The sequence below is a fragment of the Glycine max genome, chromosome 10, assembly GCF_000004515.6.
Source record: "Glycine max cultivar Williams 82 chromosome 10, Glycine_max_v4.0, whole genome shotgun sequence".
Lineage (NCBI taxonomy): Eukaryota > Viridiplantae > Streptophyta > Magnoliopsida > Fabales > Fabaceae > Glycine > Glycine max.
The window spans coordinates 34,279,257-34,294,792 of record NC_038246.2 but is presented as its reverse complement, the minus strand read 5'-3'; the positions used below and the strand labels follow the sequence as shown (position 1 = coordinate 34,294,792).

At 33.0% G+C, this 15,536-nt stretch overlaps 1 protein-coding gene across 1 annotated transcript; it reads right to left on the bottom strand.

Moving 5' to 3' along the window:
• Positions 1 to 303: 303 nt before the first annotated feature.
• Positions 304 to 15,194, bottom strand: LOC100817279 (protein BLISTER). The gene is made up of 12 exons (XM_041006203.1): positions 14,696 to 15,194; positions 11,420 to 12,140; positions 10,705 to 11,282; positions 7,929 to 7,994; positions 6,917 to 7,027; positions 6,043 to 6,119; positions 4,952 to 5,019; positions 3,686 to 3,790; positions 2,904 to 3,079; positions 2,652 to 2,720; positions 1,254 to 1,409; positions 304 to 933 (listed from the first exon to the last, which is right to left on the bottom strand). The coding sequence occupies exons 1-12, from the start codon at positions 14,771 to 14,773 to the stop codon at positions 853 to 855; spliced, it is 2,286 nt and encodes a 761-aa protein (XP_040862137.1). The 5' UTR covers positions 14,774 to 15,194; the 3' UTR covers positions 304 to 852.
• Positions 15,195 to 15,536: the final 342 nt, after the last annotated feature.

Sequence of the window (15,536 nt, the reverse complement as noted above, 5' to 3'; positions counted from 1 at the left end):
AAGCTCATTCTGTCATCTCACTGATACATAACATATTAGCATTTCGTGAATTGGAAAGACTACAGAGAATCAAATCAAAATGTTATACATAAGCTTCAATATCTATATAGGATTTAGGTTTGTCTGCCTCAGTTGTGGTTTATTATTTAGGTTAATTGGATATCAGGAACCTTCCGTTAAGAATCATCGGAACTGAGTGCCTAACTGTTAACTTAATTTTGTTTGACATTTTTAATCTTTGTTAAAGTAACTGGTAAGTGTTGTTTTCACTATATACTAAGCAAATATAATGTTCACAAGTCATTTGAAGCTGAAGCACTTAAAAATAGATACTCCAATTATATATCAATATAATCATCTTCTGCACTTCCCTCTAGCAATATACATTCAACAAATGTTCTCACATCTCATACTTATCTCTAACAACTGATCTCTGACTCTCCCACTATGCTTCTTGGTACAGTCTCTTTCATAGTCAACTATTATCCCACAAAATTTGGAATTAAATCAAAGAGATAAAACCGAAGAACAGATTTTATTGCCATCTTCCAAAATAATTGCAGCCTGATTCACCGATCAATGAGCAGCAGCTCAGAAGAGAAAGCCATTTCTTTTCAAGAATTTGTTGTATAATTCACTCAAAATTTACAGATTACGACCTCCAGTGTGTTGAGGAGGTTACAAGAACAAAAAGCAACTCAGTAGACTTTTGTCGACATGTTACTCGTGGATCTGGGATTGAAATGTTCTGATTCTTGACCTTAGTGGCATACTGGGGAACAGCTTCATGATCCTTCCTAACAGTTGAGTAAGACTTTGGTGACAACAAATACAAGTCTAATGTAAATCCAATCAAAGAAGTTTGCTGGTTCTCCGTCTTGAAGGTCCACCAGGAAAGAGCTTCATAATCCATCCCAACACCCTTTCCACAACCTGGTACCAGAAAAAGAGATATAAAATCCTTTTTTTTCACTTTCAAGTTTTCTAATCCTTATAATCTGAACAATCATTACTACTTCACAGGTTTTCATAACAGACAAACTACTTCCACCCTAACAATATATTCTAGGTCTAATGTTTTTCAAGATACTTGCACTCCTCAAGTAGTGAAGCTTTCAATTACAAAATAGTAGGCTGGGATTGATCATCAAGACTTTAAAACACCATGAGGGTGTATAAATGATGTGTACTAGACATGCAAGACAACAACAAGTTCACGTAACCAAACTAAAGTAAAACTGATCATAGGTTACCTCATCACCCTCATCTGCATATGAGGTGTTCTCATACATAGCACGAGAATCTGGTTGCTTTGCAGAAATATTTTCATTGACCATGCTTTGAGCAGTCAAAAGCTCTAATCTTTGTGTCTGGACCTCAAGCTTTCGGGACAACTCCATGTTGATTTCCTTGATTCAGAAAAAGAAACAGCATATATTACATGGTTAGACTAAGATACAATCAGAATGCCAAAACATACCAGAATGTGACAAACTTATTTTCTAAAATTTAACTGAATTTTGAGAGGCAGCATGCCCCCCACATACTTATTGGCAATATTTTTTTCCCAATAATTTACAGTATTTTAGATAAAAAAGAGAAAGGAAAGATCCTAAAGACTCACGGACTTGGATATGAGATAGATACAGGGTGTAAAATGCAAAACACAAATATGTAGTTCATACAAATAATTAGATCAAGTTTAGAAAGATATGTACAAAACCCAACCCCACTGATACAATAAGGCTACTTACTATAACGGGAAAAATTAAGGATATAACGAAAAAGCAAAAGAAGAAATAAATAAATTACGAAACAACAAAATTAAGAAACCATTAAATATTTAGTCCTTAAAAAGAATTTGTTGGTTTTGGTTCTCACAAATTTTTTAATATGGTTCCTATAACCACAACCACTTAATAGTGATGTATCATGCATTGAGTTATACCACATCTCCAACTATTTTGGCATGGCATGTGACATGGTAACATTATATCGAGTAGTTGTTAAGTAATGACAACTGGCAAGGATTGTTTTAAAAAAGTTTAAAATTTGCAAGGACCAAATGTCCAAAACCAACAAAAAATTGAAGAACCAAAATTAAATGAAGTAATATAGAGGAATTAAATACATATTTTACCCATTAACAAATGTTGGAAATAATAGTATTTAGTATTCAGGAAGTCGCATTCCACCCATTTATTATTAGCCCAGGTAATCATAACCATTCTGAAACCTATAATCATAAGTATTATTTTTAACTAAAATGTAGGTCTTGTTGATTTAACTATATAGGACAAAACAAGTTCTAATATTTTAGACAACATTGTTTCTTTCTAAAGGCAAATTTTAAGAAACCTTTTTCAAAGAAAAAATAATTCTCAAAACGGAAAAAATTTGACATCATGGCAAAAATAGATGTTTTTTTTTTTTTTGAACGGCCAAAATATCATAAATTATAAAAGGATAGTACCAGGGGTACTACAAGGGTACAAATAAAAAGCCATAGGCTGAGATGTAACACTGCATTTTTTTTTCAAAGTGCTCTTTCTATGGTCGTATAAACAATAGCAAGTTATGCCTAAAACTATAGAGTAGAGAATCAGAAAGCAAATGCTCCTTGACTCATAATTGCATTCTAATTGAATTACCTTCATCCTAGAACACTCAGATGATTCAGATGTCAAGGCTTTTATCAATTCTTCTTTCTCCAATGCCAGCTACACATAAAAAAGGTAGACAGGTGAATATGAGGGCTTGTTTGACAACAATGAACAATTTCACACTACTCTAATAAAACATGGAAGCAGGATGGGTGACAAAAGAAATTTTCCAAATAACTAATAAGCAACAAGAGATGGGGAATGTATTACCCACTGAATTATCAACAGACCAAATCCTACCTCAGAAATAAGTGCATTAATGTTCTCAATCATTCTCATCTGATCGTGAGGAATATTCACAGGAGAAACTCCAAAAGATGAGTGTCTAGTTTCAGTAACTGAGGACAAACTAGAGGCCTCAGCAGCATTATCATTGATTTCTGGGTTGGAAGAGTTAGAAGCAGGATCTTCGCTTGCTGCATTACATATAGATATATGAATATAACTAGATACTAAACCAGTAAAATACTAAAAGTAATAGCAACTAGTTTAATCACGTATCATTTGCCAGTCATGAGAGAATCAAAATCCTTGAATGAAGAGAACAACATATGATCCAAAAAATTTATTTACATCATGTGACCTAAACCAACTAAGGAAAAATACCACCAAATTTATATTGGTTATAAAGATTTCAGAAAGAATACAAGTTTGTATATGCTGAAAAGATATGATACCAGATGTTGGTTATTTACACAAGACATTCTTGCAATAATAAATATGAAAGAATATAATAAAATAAAATGAACCTAAGCTAGGCATCGCATAACTACTTCATAGACTTGTCATTTTCTTTCTTTTCTTTTTCTGTTTTAAGCATATTTTGTTAGTGGACACTCAATAGAAGCATTTCATTCTCTTATTCCCATTTAGAATAAAGGAATAAAAAGAAAAAGGCTTGACTTGCAAGATTAATATGCAAACTTGCTCAATTGAAACCAAATACACAGCATATATAAATTGAAAAACCATGAAGAATACCAGAGCAGACAAAGTAATAGAGCTAATTGAGGCAAACAAACCTAAATCCTCCGTAGATGTAGAAACATCCCTTTTACTTGTTTGATTCTCAATAGACTTTCCAATTCCTGAAGCCTTTCGCAGCTTAGAAAGCAACATCTTCTTTTCTGTATCAGTGCAATGGCAAAGAAAAAACATTGATTTCTGAGTTCATACGATTTTACTCAATTCAAACAAAATTTGCTTGCAATTTTGAAAGATTAGCCAAAATTTGTTTCATATTTATTGGTCATGAAGAACAGTTAACTACGATTTTTTAGCATATCTCCAATATTTCACTTCATAAGGAAAATAAAAAGTAAAAGAGAACAAAATGATTTAATTATATGATATCCACTGATAAAAAGAAATGGACCAACAAAGAAATCCACTTAACTCTATATATCCATAAAATAGTGAAACAGTCAAAACTCATAAATATCAAATTGATTATGCAGTATGTATAATGATAGTTTTCCACAAACCAGAAAAAACAATAAATGCAAAAAAATCATTAACAATTTAAGTGCTGAAAATATCATAGCAGACAAACATTTACACTTTCATGCAAAAGATAATATAAACGTTTACATTTTCATGCAAAAGATAATACTTTTGTTTCAAAAAAAACTATTAGATAAAACAAAAGAGTGCATATAGAGTTGTGGATATCAGACTTGACAATAACAAAAAGTTAAAACAAAGTTACTATGCACAAACAGACTTTTTAGTACAATAAAGTATCAACCACCAAAGTAAGCCTGACAATATTAATGTGTCCCTGAACATGTAACATTTGTCTCAATAATATAAAACTTGAGGACTAGAAGCAGAGTACTCGAAATTCGTATTTGGAAAATCAATATATATATATATATATATATATATATATATATAGAGAGAGAGAGAGAGAGAGAGAGAGAGAGAAGCATCATATAGGATTATTCCTGTAAGCACTTTTACAAACTAGAGCATTTTAAATCAGGAATAAATTTGAGATGACAAGAAACAGGATGGAAGAAAACTAACAATCCAAAAACACTTTATTTTCTATTTCTTATTCCGATTGCTAGTTAATATCCCCTTTTTTTATACAACAACAACAAAGCCTTACCCCTTTTTAACTTCTATAAGCTTCAAATAAGTATAGGCACCAACCTTACCGCCTCAATAAACATTGGCTAATCAGCAGGCCAATACCCAATAATAAGTAAAAGTTGCAACTCCGAATGAAACATTAAAATCTATGTGAATCAAAATGCAGAAAGAAAATAAAGTAGTCTGATTACCCTCTTGAAGAGCCTCGATGGTTGACTGCAAATCATGGCGGTCTTTGTCTAGGCTAGACATTTTCTTTCTGCAATATTTATTATGAAAAGTTATTTTGATATACCCCAGAATAAAATATATTAAAATTCCCGAGAACCATCAAAGAAGGGAGATGAAGAGCTGACAGAAGATCAAATTCCGTCAGAATTGAGGCAAAATTTTATTTAAATTAAAAAAATGCAGTTTTTTTAACCAGATTGTTAGAATATCAATCCCAAAGTAATTGCAAAGGTTCAGAAAAAGTAATAGAATACAAGCTGTCATGTCTGGCTGCCCAACTAAACATTGGATTAGGGTGATTCTGCCCAAAAAAAAAGTGAAAGGTAATTTCAAGTGTTAATGTCCCAATCATCAAAATATATGTGGTGAATATTCCCAAACATAGAGCTCATTGTTTCAAAAATAGTTTTATGAAATTCTCTCCATACAACAAGAAATTTTAATATTTTATTGGGAAAAGTAAGCAGGTAAGAACTTCAAGGAAAAGAAATCTTCATACAAGAAAGAAACGCATGGGAGGGAAAAAAGGCAGGACCAATTATTTTCAAAGTTAGTTCTGAAATAAATTCCACTTAAGCAACTCTGCTCAACACCAATTAACCAACCATGCATGAAAGGTAGGGTATGAAGAAGCTTCTTAGAGGCTAGGGCAGACACCAAAGGATAAGGGATGGCATCACTTGTTTTTTCTTTTCATTTTTTGGCTCAAACATCATCACAGCTCTTCAACTCTTCACCAAGACCTCAAATTTATTTCATTTTCCCCCCTAATTCTATGCTTTCAACTCTGTTCAACGATTTCAAATATTCTGAGATAAGACAAATTACCATCAAATTTAGATATTAGCAACCAGAGTTTCATTCAAGAAAAAAAGTACATTAACACAAAAACTTTCAATTGCAAGTCCACCTGCAAGATTAAATAGAAGGCCAGGCTTTTGAACATAGATACCCTTCAAATAAATTCAGGCAGAAACGATGGTTGAATATTCAACAAATCACATTCTTGCAATCTATAGTTCATTTGAAGCATATTTAAAACCTCAAATACCTGTATGAAGAAATTTCTTCTTTTGCATTTTCCAACTGCTTCTCAAGCTTTAGTTCACTGGATCTTAGTCTCAGTGCCTGTCATGTTTGTTGAACACAACGACAAATTAAAGCTATAATGTAATATATTTCCCAAATCTATATGCAAAATCTACCTAAATGAGTTCAAGCTTGGAATACTAACATTTGCAGCCCTGTGTTTAGGTGGGATGGACATCCCATAATTCTGTACATGTCAAAATATGCATATGAAAATATTTTTTTAAACAAGTAAACCTTTCAGGGCTTTATTAATAAATCAAATACCAATTCTCCTAAAAGATTTCACTTTTTTGGTGGAGGCTCTATTCTCTAACATTCATATATAGAACATGAGTTCATGACACATAAACAAGATCCAACCACTAATATAAAATTGTATTCAAAGAATAATACTAATGAAAGTAATACATATAAGAGCAGAACAGATGTAGATAGCAAAACACTAAAATAATCTTCAAAATTATTGTGTGATATAACTTTTAAAGTTTAATTATAATATATATATATATATATATATATATATATATATATATATAGAGAGAGAGAGAGAGAGAGAGAGGGGATGGATCAAGTTACTCCAAGAGTAACTTTAAGAGAGCTAATGGTGACTTTAAAAGAGTAACTCCGTTTTGAATTAAACTAATATGTCAATTAATTTCAGATGATTTAGAGTAGTTGATTAAATGTCAAAAAATGACTCAACGTGATGAAGAGAAAAAACATTCAACTTAAGTTTCAGTTACCAACTTGATTTCAGATAAAAAATGGGAAAAATTATATTTTATCCTCAAAAATACAAATGGCAAAACATACCAAGAAAATTCAGTCAGTACCTTCTCCTCTAAACCAATTACTTCAGATGCCAATAACTTAGCACGCTCATCAGCTGCATTACATTCTAGTTGTGCATTTGTATATTCACTCTTGATAGCCTCAAGCTCAACCTGTTCATATGAAACCAGTCTATTTTCAACCAAAGACAATCAACAATAAATGTGGTAGAAGTTTAACTTCTACCACACACGGCTTAATGCACTAAAAACTCTAGTTCAAAAACAGGACCATGACAATCTTAGATGTCTGGAAGAACACAGAGAAAAAATCATTGATATGGGAACCCGATATCAACATTTTCCGGATAATGGAACAACACAAAAGAAAAAGACTATGGAAGACAACTCCCATTGTGGAAAGATTGTATAAAAGGATCTTGATGATCACGAACAAATTTTGTTGTTTTAGCACCTTTCTTAAAAAGTGTGGTGAGCCAAATGATCCTCTCAGTAGCACACCATTTCAAGAAACCAAGGATATCAATTGAAATTGATGGGCTTTAAAAGAGTGAAAACAGTTATTGTGTGTACTAAAATATATTATAAATATTCCAGACAAAAATGATACAAAGTGTCATCCAATTAATCCAACCATAAACTTTATATAATACTAAAGAAACGGGATAGGAATCACAATGAGCTCAATAAGAAGCCCAATTCAACAAGCTCTGTGGGCATTGCTTAATTTGATGCCTGATAATCTTTGCATCAAGTTTTATGAGGCTTATTCTTTTATTTAGTCAAGCTTAAAACCACCAATATTCAGCTCAAAAGATTGTGCCAGCTCGATTGATATATATAATATTTTTGAATTTTTAACATAATAACTTTACAAAATTGTAATAATAATTAAATCTATATAAATATTTTCAATATATGATTTAGTGATATAAATGGAAGCAAGTATGCAAATGAACTTGCAAAGCTAGACTATGCCTGAGTGTATAATGGAATACAAGAAAGCCAAAATAATTATGCTATTAGATAGGGATTAGATAGGGTTGATACAAACCAGTCGGGCTTTGATATCTTCGTGTAAATTTTCCATGTCTGATTTTAATTGGTTGACGACACTTCTCTATAAAAACATAGAAACAAAAAATTGTGACTACATACAACTATTTTACCACTAAAGTTAACATGAAGCACCAATTTAAATTCAGAATCTGGTTTTAAGTAATGCCAAGATAACAAAGATCAAAGTACTAACACAATTAACAAACTAACCCAGGACTAAGAAAAAGTACACCCGCATTGCAAGACATTTCCACTATTTCTGTAACCTACCACTAATTAAGTTCCTTTTATACACCCACAATCACACAGACCAATATGTTCAAATGTTAGATCTCATATCAAAGGAGTACAATACAAGTAACCCAAAAGCCACTAACTTCAATAGTCATAGCAATAACAATGACTGCTCCTATTATTGAAAACCTATTGTTATTCGTAGTTAATTATTAAATAGCTCAACATGAAATATCATAATATGCCCAATAGATAAACATATTATGTTCTGTAACACCAAAGCATGTTTTATAATTATAATTATAATAACTAATAAAGTTGTTTCAAAGGGAAAATAGATAACAAAACAATGTGGTAAAAATTAACATCTGCAACAGTATCAAAGTTGATTATTCTTCAAAGTGATATACTGTAATCAATTAGCAAACATATCATAATATGCCCAATAGATAAACATATTATGTTCTGTAACACCAAAGCATGTTTTATAATTATAATTATAATAACTAATAAAGTTGTTTCAAAGGGAAAATAGATAACAAAACAATGTGGTAAAAATTAACATCTGCAACAGTATCAAAGTTGATTATTCACAATTCATAAATAATAAAGGCATGGAAAAACTAAGATGTGTATAACATAAAGTGCTTTCGCATAAGAATCATTTCAATACAACCTAAAAATATTACAATTTCATTTTTAACAAATTAGAAACTTGTGTAAGTTGAGAGACATACTGTTAGGCCTCTTATAAGTAAATATTATAAGAGGAGAGCCAAGACTTAAGATTTATTAATAGGACTGAATTGTTTCAGTTGTTGTTTATGGTAGTTATTTCAAGCAGTTGTTATTTTAATTAGGTGTGTGTGTTTTTAGGACCATACGTAACTGCCTTACGCAGTTATTGCAGAATAAATTATGTGTGTGTTTTTAGGACCATACGTATTTGCCTTAAGCAGTTATTGCAGAATAAATTCTAGAGTAACAGCAGGGGGGGTTAGGCAGTTTTTGAGTGGGTTTTCAGGAAGGGAGAGACCAGGCTCTCGAACATCTTGGGGGAAACCTGTGTATTAACTAGTCTACTCAGTTTCCTGTGTAATTTGTAATTTCTGTTATGTCTCTTTGAATAAAATTCAGTCCTTATTCCCTTACCAGTTGGTATCTATCACATACAAAAGACCCGCCGAGCAAACAAAACGAGGGACAAAAATATAAACCATTAAAACATACTTATTTTTCGCAATTAACATATAAAAAAGGCATGGAAAAGATGCGTACAACATGAGTGCTTTCTCATAAGAATCATTTCAATACCAACTAAAAATATTAAAATTTCATTTTTAACGCATTAGAATTAGAAACTTTTGCAAATTGAGAGTCATACAAAAGACCTGCCAAGCAAACACAGGCAAAGCTTAATGTATGACTACAAAAGTTTTCCAAGAGAAGAAAGGATAGACTGAAAAAGTACAAAAGAAAAGAAACAATATATTCATTTTCTGCCACTGTTTATACAACCAATGTATATCATTTTCATTGTAGTAAGTACACCACGGCACTGATAAATAAATATTTTTGACTCCCACAAACCAGAGAAAGAATCTCAATTGACATATCAAAGAACAACACCCCCCCACCCTCCTTAAATAGTGAGATCACATCCCTTGTGCATAACTGATAGAACACCAATTGACAAAGTAATAGAAAATTATATATTGAACACTGGAATCACACACATACAGCAATACATTTGCTGTCCCAGAGACCAAAGTCTCGTATCACACACAACACAAGACAGCAATATTTTCTGTCCAAGAGACAAAAGTCTCCTACAGAAAGTATTCTCTGTCAACAAAAAGCAAATAACTTCACACTGCCTAATTACACAACCTACTATCAGATATATACTCCTAATACTTAACTACCAACAGTTATTTTCCACAAATAGCTGCCATCCTGCAGTTTCTAATATAAAACTATTTTCTAAAGCAGTTATTTTTTACACATAACTGCTATCCTGCAGTTTCTAATACAGAAATGTTCTCTAATAGATTCGCTATTAAAGAACAACTTATTTACCATCACATATACTCCTAATAATTAACTACCCCCAATCCATAAATGGAACTAACTTTGATCTTAGTTCCCATAAATGACATACTAATTACTAATATTCTGCTGCTAACATGGATGAGCCAATATGATGAACAGTTTATATTCACATTCCATTGGTTTAAACTAGACAAGCATAAACATTACACTCATGTAAGGACGTATCTTAGTTCTAACCTATTGACATTCCTTTCACAACTTAAGCACAAAATCATCAATAGATTTCACCAATTCCAATTAAAAATTAGGTACATTTTAGCTCATATTTGGCATATCATAGATATCCCCAGCAACCAAATACTCTTACAGCTACAAACAATTCTGTATCTAATAAATCAAGCACAAAACTCAACCATCAAAACCAATTCATTTTTTTATACTGATTCATCAAAAACACATACACAAAGTAAGGCACTATAACATCATATAACAGGCATCAAGAAAGTAATGTCATGACCATAACTAGCAGAAATCACCTGTTCTAAAGCAGTGAAGTCTTCATTTTGTGAAGATGAGTAATAATCGTGCTTCTTCTCCATGCCACTTTCCCTAGTGCTTGTTATCAGAGCACCTTGATTGTCATTATCAACAACTGAAGGGGTTGTTAACGGCTCAAGTGAACTATGAACATTTGCAGTTGTAAAATTGGAGAAAAGTGGCATAATTTTAGTCTCTTCAGACGGCTTATGGAAATAAGCAGATCCTGATATATCATTGCTGCTTGATTCTAAATAATTGGACATCAAGGAATCTTGCTCCGATTGATGAAATGGAGACCCCAAAGAAGGTCTGGTGACATTAAGAGAATCGAGAAAAGATGGACGTGACCTCCGAGAACTAGATTCCGTTGGCAATGAATGTATTGGTGTATGATTAGAAGAATTTCTTGCTTCATAACCTGTGGAATCATATTTTGGCATAGTTGCACCATGAAGACTAGGCAAATTATTATCAGAGCTAGTAACAGTCTCTCTAAACTTGGAACTGAAAGAATCACTGAAACCTGCAATACAACATATATTATGCACAACTCCATCAGCAAAGAGCACTCTATGCAATTGTTGGGTTATGGTAAAACAAGAAACAAATTACAAAAACTTGAAACTACAGAAGCAAAGAAAAGAAGAAAAGCAATGTTACCTCCAGAAAGCAAACTATGTGAGTAGCCACTATCAAAAGTGCTAGAATTCGTTGGCTTGATTTGCAGTGGAGTATCAACAGAGTTCTGAGGGGTGATTTTTGAAGGAAAATACGAAGAGAAATTATCAGTAACTGCATAATCCTTCAAAGAACTGTTACTCTTGTTTGATTGGTTGTCATTCACCCCATGAAGACTAGATGTCGCATGATTATCAAACTCTTGACTTTCTTGCGAGCATAGAGGAACGCTTTGGTGGTTTGTTGTCACATATGGAATCCCATCAACACCAACAGCATGAATTCCATATATATCATTCACCTTATTTCTCTCATTGTTTTGACTAAAATCAGCAGATGCGGTAACAGAAGAAGCATTATATCTCTTACCTTCATCAATATTGGAATGTGCTTCCCCCAGACTTGTAGATGACATATTAAGATCATTTCTTGTAAGAAACGTACTACCAGCCAAAGACCCTTGATTACTACTTTGGCTAAACAAATTCAGGTTCTTATCATTCCTCATCCCCAAAGTTGAAGTGTCAGTAACAGATCCCCCGACAGCATCAGACGTGGTAACTCCATCTGACTCATTAACACGTACATTTTCAACTTCAGAAGATTGTTTTTTATTCAAGCTATCATCAGAATTGTGAACTTGGCCAGAGGAAGCAGCCTTCTTGGTCCGCTCTGCAGCTTTCTTTTTACGAAACTCCTCCAGCTGCAAGACCCAAAAAAGTATTTAAGATTGACAGAAAAAAGGCACAAGAGAAAACGGCATTTTAAAAGTAGTACAACTACTAACTACAAAGTGGCACAACACAAAATAAATTAGATATAATACAAAATAAATTAATAATGCAATAAGTAGTCAAATTGCATAGCAAATATAAGAAATCCATTAGATATAAAAACCATTCATGTGTGCCTTCACATTGAGCTTAGGCTTTTGGTATAGTTCTTGACATGGTATCAAAGCCTCTATGGCCATGCGGTCTACAGTTTGTTTCTTGTTACCCCGACCTGATTCTTCTCATTAAAATTTCAACATGAGTTAAGGTAGACATATGAATTGCCCACACACTTCAAGCCCAAAGGGTTATTGCTCAATGGAGGGTGTCAGATATATATATATATATATATATATATATATATATATATATATATATAAAGAACACATTCATGTGTATTCACCCAATAAGAGATAGTTGGTCCTTGACATAGAAGCTGGATCATGCAGAACCATCACAATGACAGTGATACACCAATATAGATCCTCTAACTAAAAATTAGAATTAAGAAACACCATTTTTTTCAAATAGAGTCCATAAACTCTCAATGTAGTTAACTGATAATTCAAGGAGATTAATAGAAGTGATGAACATTTTTATAACCAAGAGATTTAAAATATTCAGAAACTTGGGGTCTAATTAATGACATTATGACACAACAAAATTTACATTTACATAAGGTTACCAATCTAAACACAACAGTGAAAGAATGTAAAACAAAACATAGACCCCTATGTGAACAGACAGAGACCAAAGGATGATGTTCCAGAGTTCCACAGTAGGTGGGTAGACCCCTATGTGAACTGACAGAGACCAAAGGATGATGTTCCAGAGTTCCACAGTAGGTGGGTTGGCTGGAAACTCCATTGGAGTGCCATCATGCCATGGGTTGGCCAGAAATGAAACTAGGAGCTCTAGATCAGATGGCTTGCATCAAAGAGAAAAGATACCTGCATCATTTAGCTTTCAAATGGACAGAGAGTGGGGAAATAGGGTAAGATGAAATGAAAAAGGGCAAAATCCCAAGATTTCCCCCTTACTCAACACCAAACATTGCCATTCAAGGGACAAATAGAAAGGAGTTTCATCTATGAGCCAATAGTGGTCGCAATGGTTGCAATAAGCAGCCATGATTCAAACACTCCAGGAACAACATAAAACTGCAACGAGACAGGGTTCAATGGATCGGCCCATACCCACAACACCACTATAGTGGTGCTATAGCACGCAATTGAATACTCTGGATGAAAAGCCACTTTTCAAGGAAACAATGTTCAATATACAACATTACTATTCAGTAAATGGCGTCCCTGGTTGTTTGACACATTAATAAGTTTATTACTATCCATGGTATATTTTTGTAAATTTATCACTCACCGAATGGGAATAGTAAATTTATTATATGCTTGAATTATTTAGGTGTTACTGAATCTTATTTTAAAGAACATGTTTTCATTATCGGTTTAGTAAGTAGGAAAAGGAAACAGTAATTTTCCGCTTTTCCTAGGTATAGGATTCGAATCTTCATTCTAGTAGGATAGGCTAGAAAAGATCTTCAAACAGATGAAAAGCCTCTTTTTCAAGAGCAAAACAATGATCCGTATTACAATAATACAATACAATATTACTATCCGGTGAACTGCTTCCTTGGTTGTACCATGCAATCAAACCAAAGATGTGATGCCAAACAACATGATGGGCAAACGAACAGACCAGCTAGAAAATATTGGGTAGTCAAGTGCCAAATAAAGGCAAGGCAAGAAAATACATAAGTGTGGCTGAGATGAAAGCCATAACAGATTAATAAACTTTAAAAAAAAAAAAAAAAGATAACAAAATACCCAAAAGGGGGAAAAAGTTACTCTCCAAGATTTTTCATTTTTCTCTTACTCATCAATCAAAACACAACTAAATCCCTAAAAGTTTACTCCTCTGAAATTTCCCCATTGTTATCTCCAAATCCAAAACAAAAGGTAGCAGCCATAAAAGAAAACTATAATCTTTATAACCACACAAGCGAATCATAATTCAAGTAGCAACTAGATGGTTTAGCTCCCCTCTTGCATATACTTGAGAGCAGGACCCACCCCCACCACTATAAGTCCCAGGCCTTCAACTGTCACAAAAGACTGACATGCAATGTGTAATTGAAGGTCGCAAAAATTTCTCTTCCTTTCAGCTCCCCTCCAATCATTTTCACTATTTCCTCCCATTTACTATCCCAAACACAATCAGCAAAACAATCCAAGAGCTCCAAACTGTTCATATGATCAAATAAATAAATAAATTCCATCCATGTCCAACCACAAAAATTAAACTATAATCCAAACCAAACAACCCACATTACTCTCACATGCACAAATGCACAACATTATAACATAAAAAACGCAGCATTTAGCAAATCAACAACACATTTCCCAATCTTCAACAAGTTGATAATCAGAACAATACTCAATAATAAACCAAATCAAATCAAAATCCATACCCGGCGCTTGCCAGCTTCAAGATGCTCTTGCTTCCGCGACGACGCGGTGGAGTTTGGCAGCACCTGAGCCGACGCCATTAGAGAACCACGAAAAAACGATTCAGAACGAAAAAATATCCACAAATTCAAAACTTCAACGCGCAAATTGCCATCACCGTCGCAATGAACCCGAATCCAGCAACCCCAAACCCTAAAATCACAAGGAATTCCACAGATCACAGAATTTGGTAACGAAAACAGTGCAAAAAAACAATAAGATTCGAATTGATGAAAACGGGAAAAGTTTTTGAAAAATTGAGAATTGAAACGTTGAGAAGAAGAAAGGAATTGTGTGCGGTGGGTTGGGATTCAGACAGAGGGTGTCCGATCTGATCGGAAAGAGAGAGATTTGATTCTCTCTCTTCGTTTTGGTTTTGGGGTTTTCTTATTATTTGGCTTTTTATTTTTATGTTTTTTTTTTGGCTCTCGTTTGGAACGTTTTTTTGATTTGAGATGGATTCTGGTGAGGGAAGGTTTTGAACTAATTTGGGTGCGTCGATTGAAATGACGAAAAAGGACATCTTGATGCAAACATACTTCAATGGCATTTTAAGATAAATAGACAAAATCATTTTAAAAAGGTGATGTGATAATAAATTGATCTTAAAAGATAAAAATTATAAATTTAATTTTTGAATGTTCAAAAAATATAACAAATTAGTTCTAGTTAAATTTGTGAGATTAATTTGATAATAAGTTGTATTTTTTTTAGGATCAATTTGACGATAAATTATATTTTTTTAGGACTAATTTGACATTAAATTGTAAACTTTAGGGATCATTTTATCATTAAATTGTCTAT

Coding starts and splice junctions, on each gene's coding strand:
- LOC100817279 (XM_041006203.1), bottom strand. CDS start 14,773: ATGGCGTCGGCTCAGGTGCTGCCAAACTCCACCGCGTCGTCGCGGAAG. Junction 3,791..4,951: donor CATCGAGGCTCTTCAAGAGG/GTAATCAGACTA, acceptor GCACTGATACAG/AAAAGAAGATGTTGCTTTCT. Junction 1,410..2,651: donor CTGAGTGTTCTAGGATGAAG/GTAATTCAATTA, acceptor TTCTGAATCAAG/GAAATCAACATGGAGTTGTC.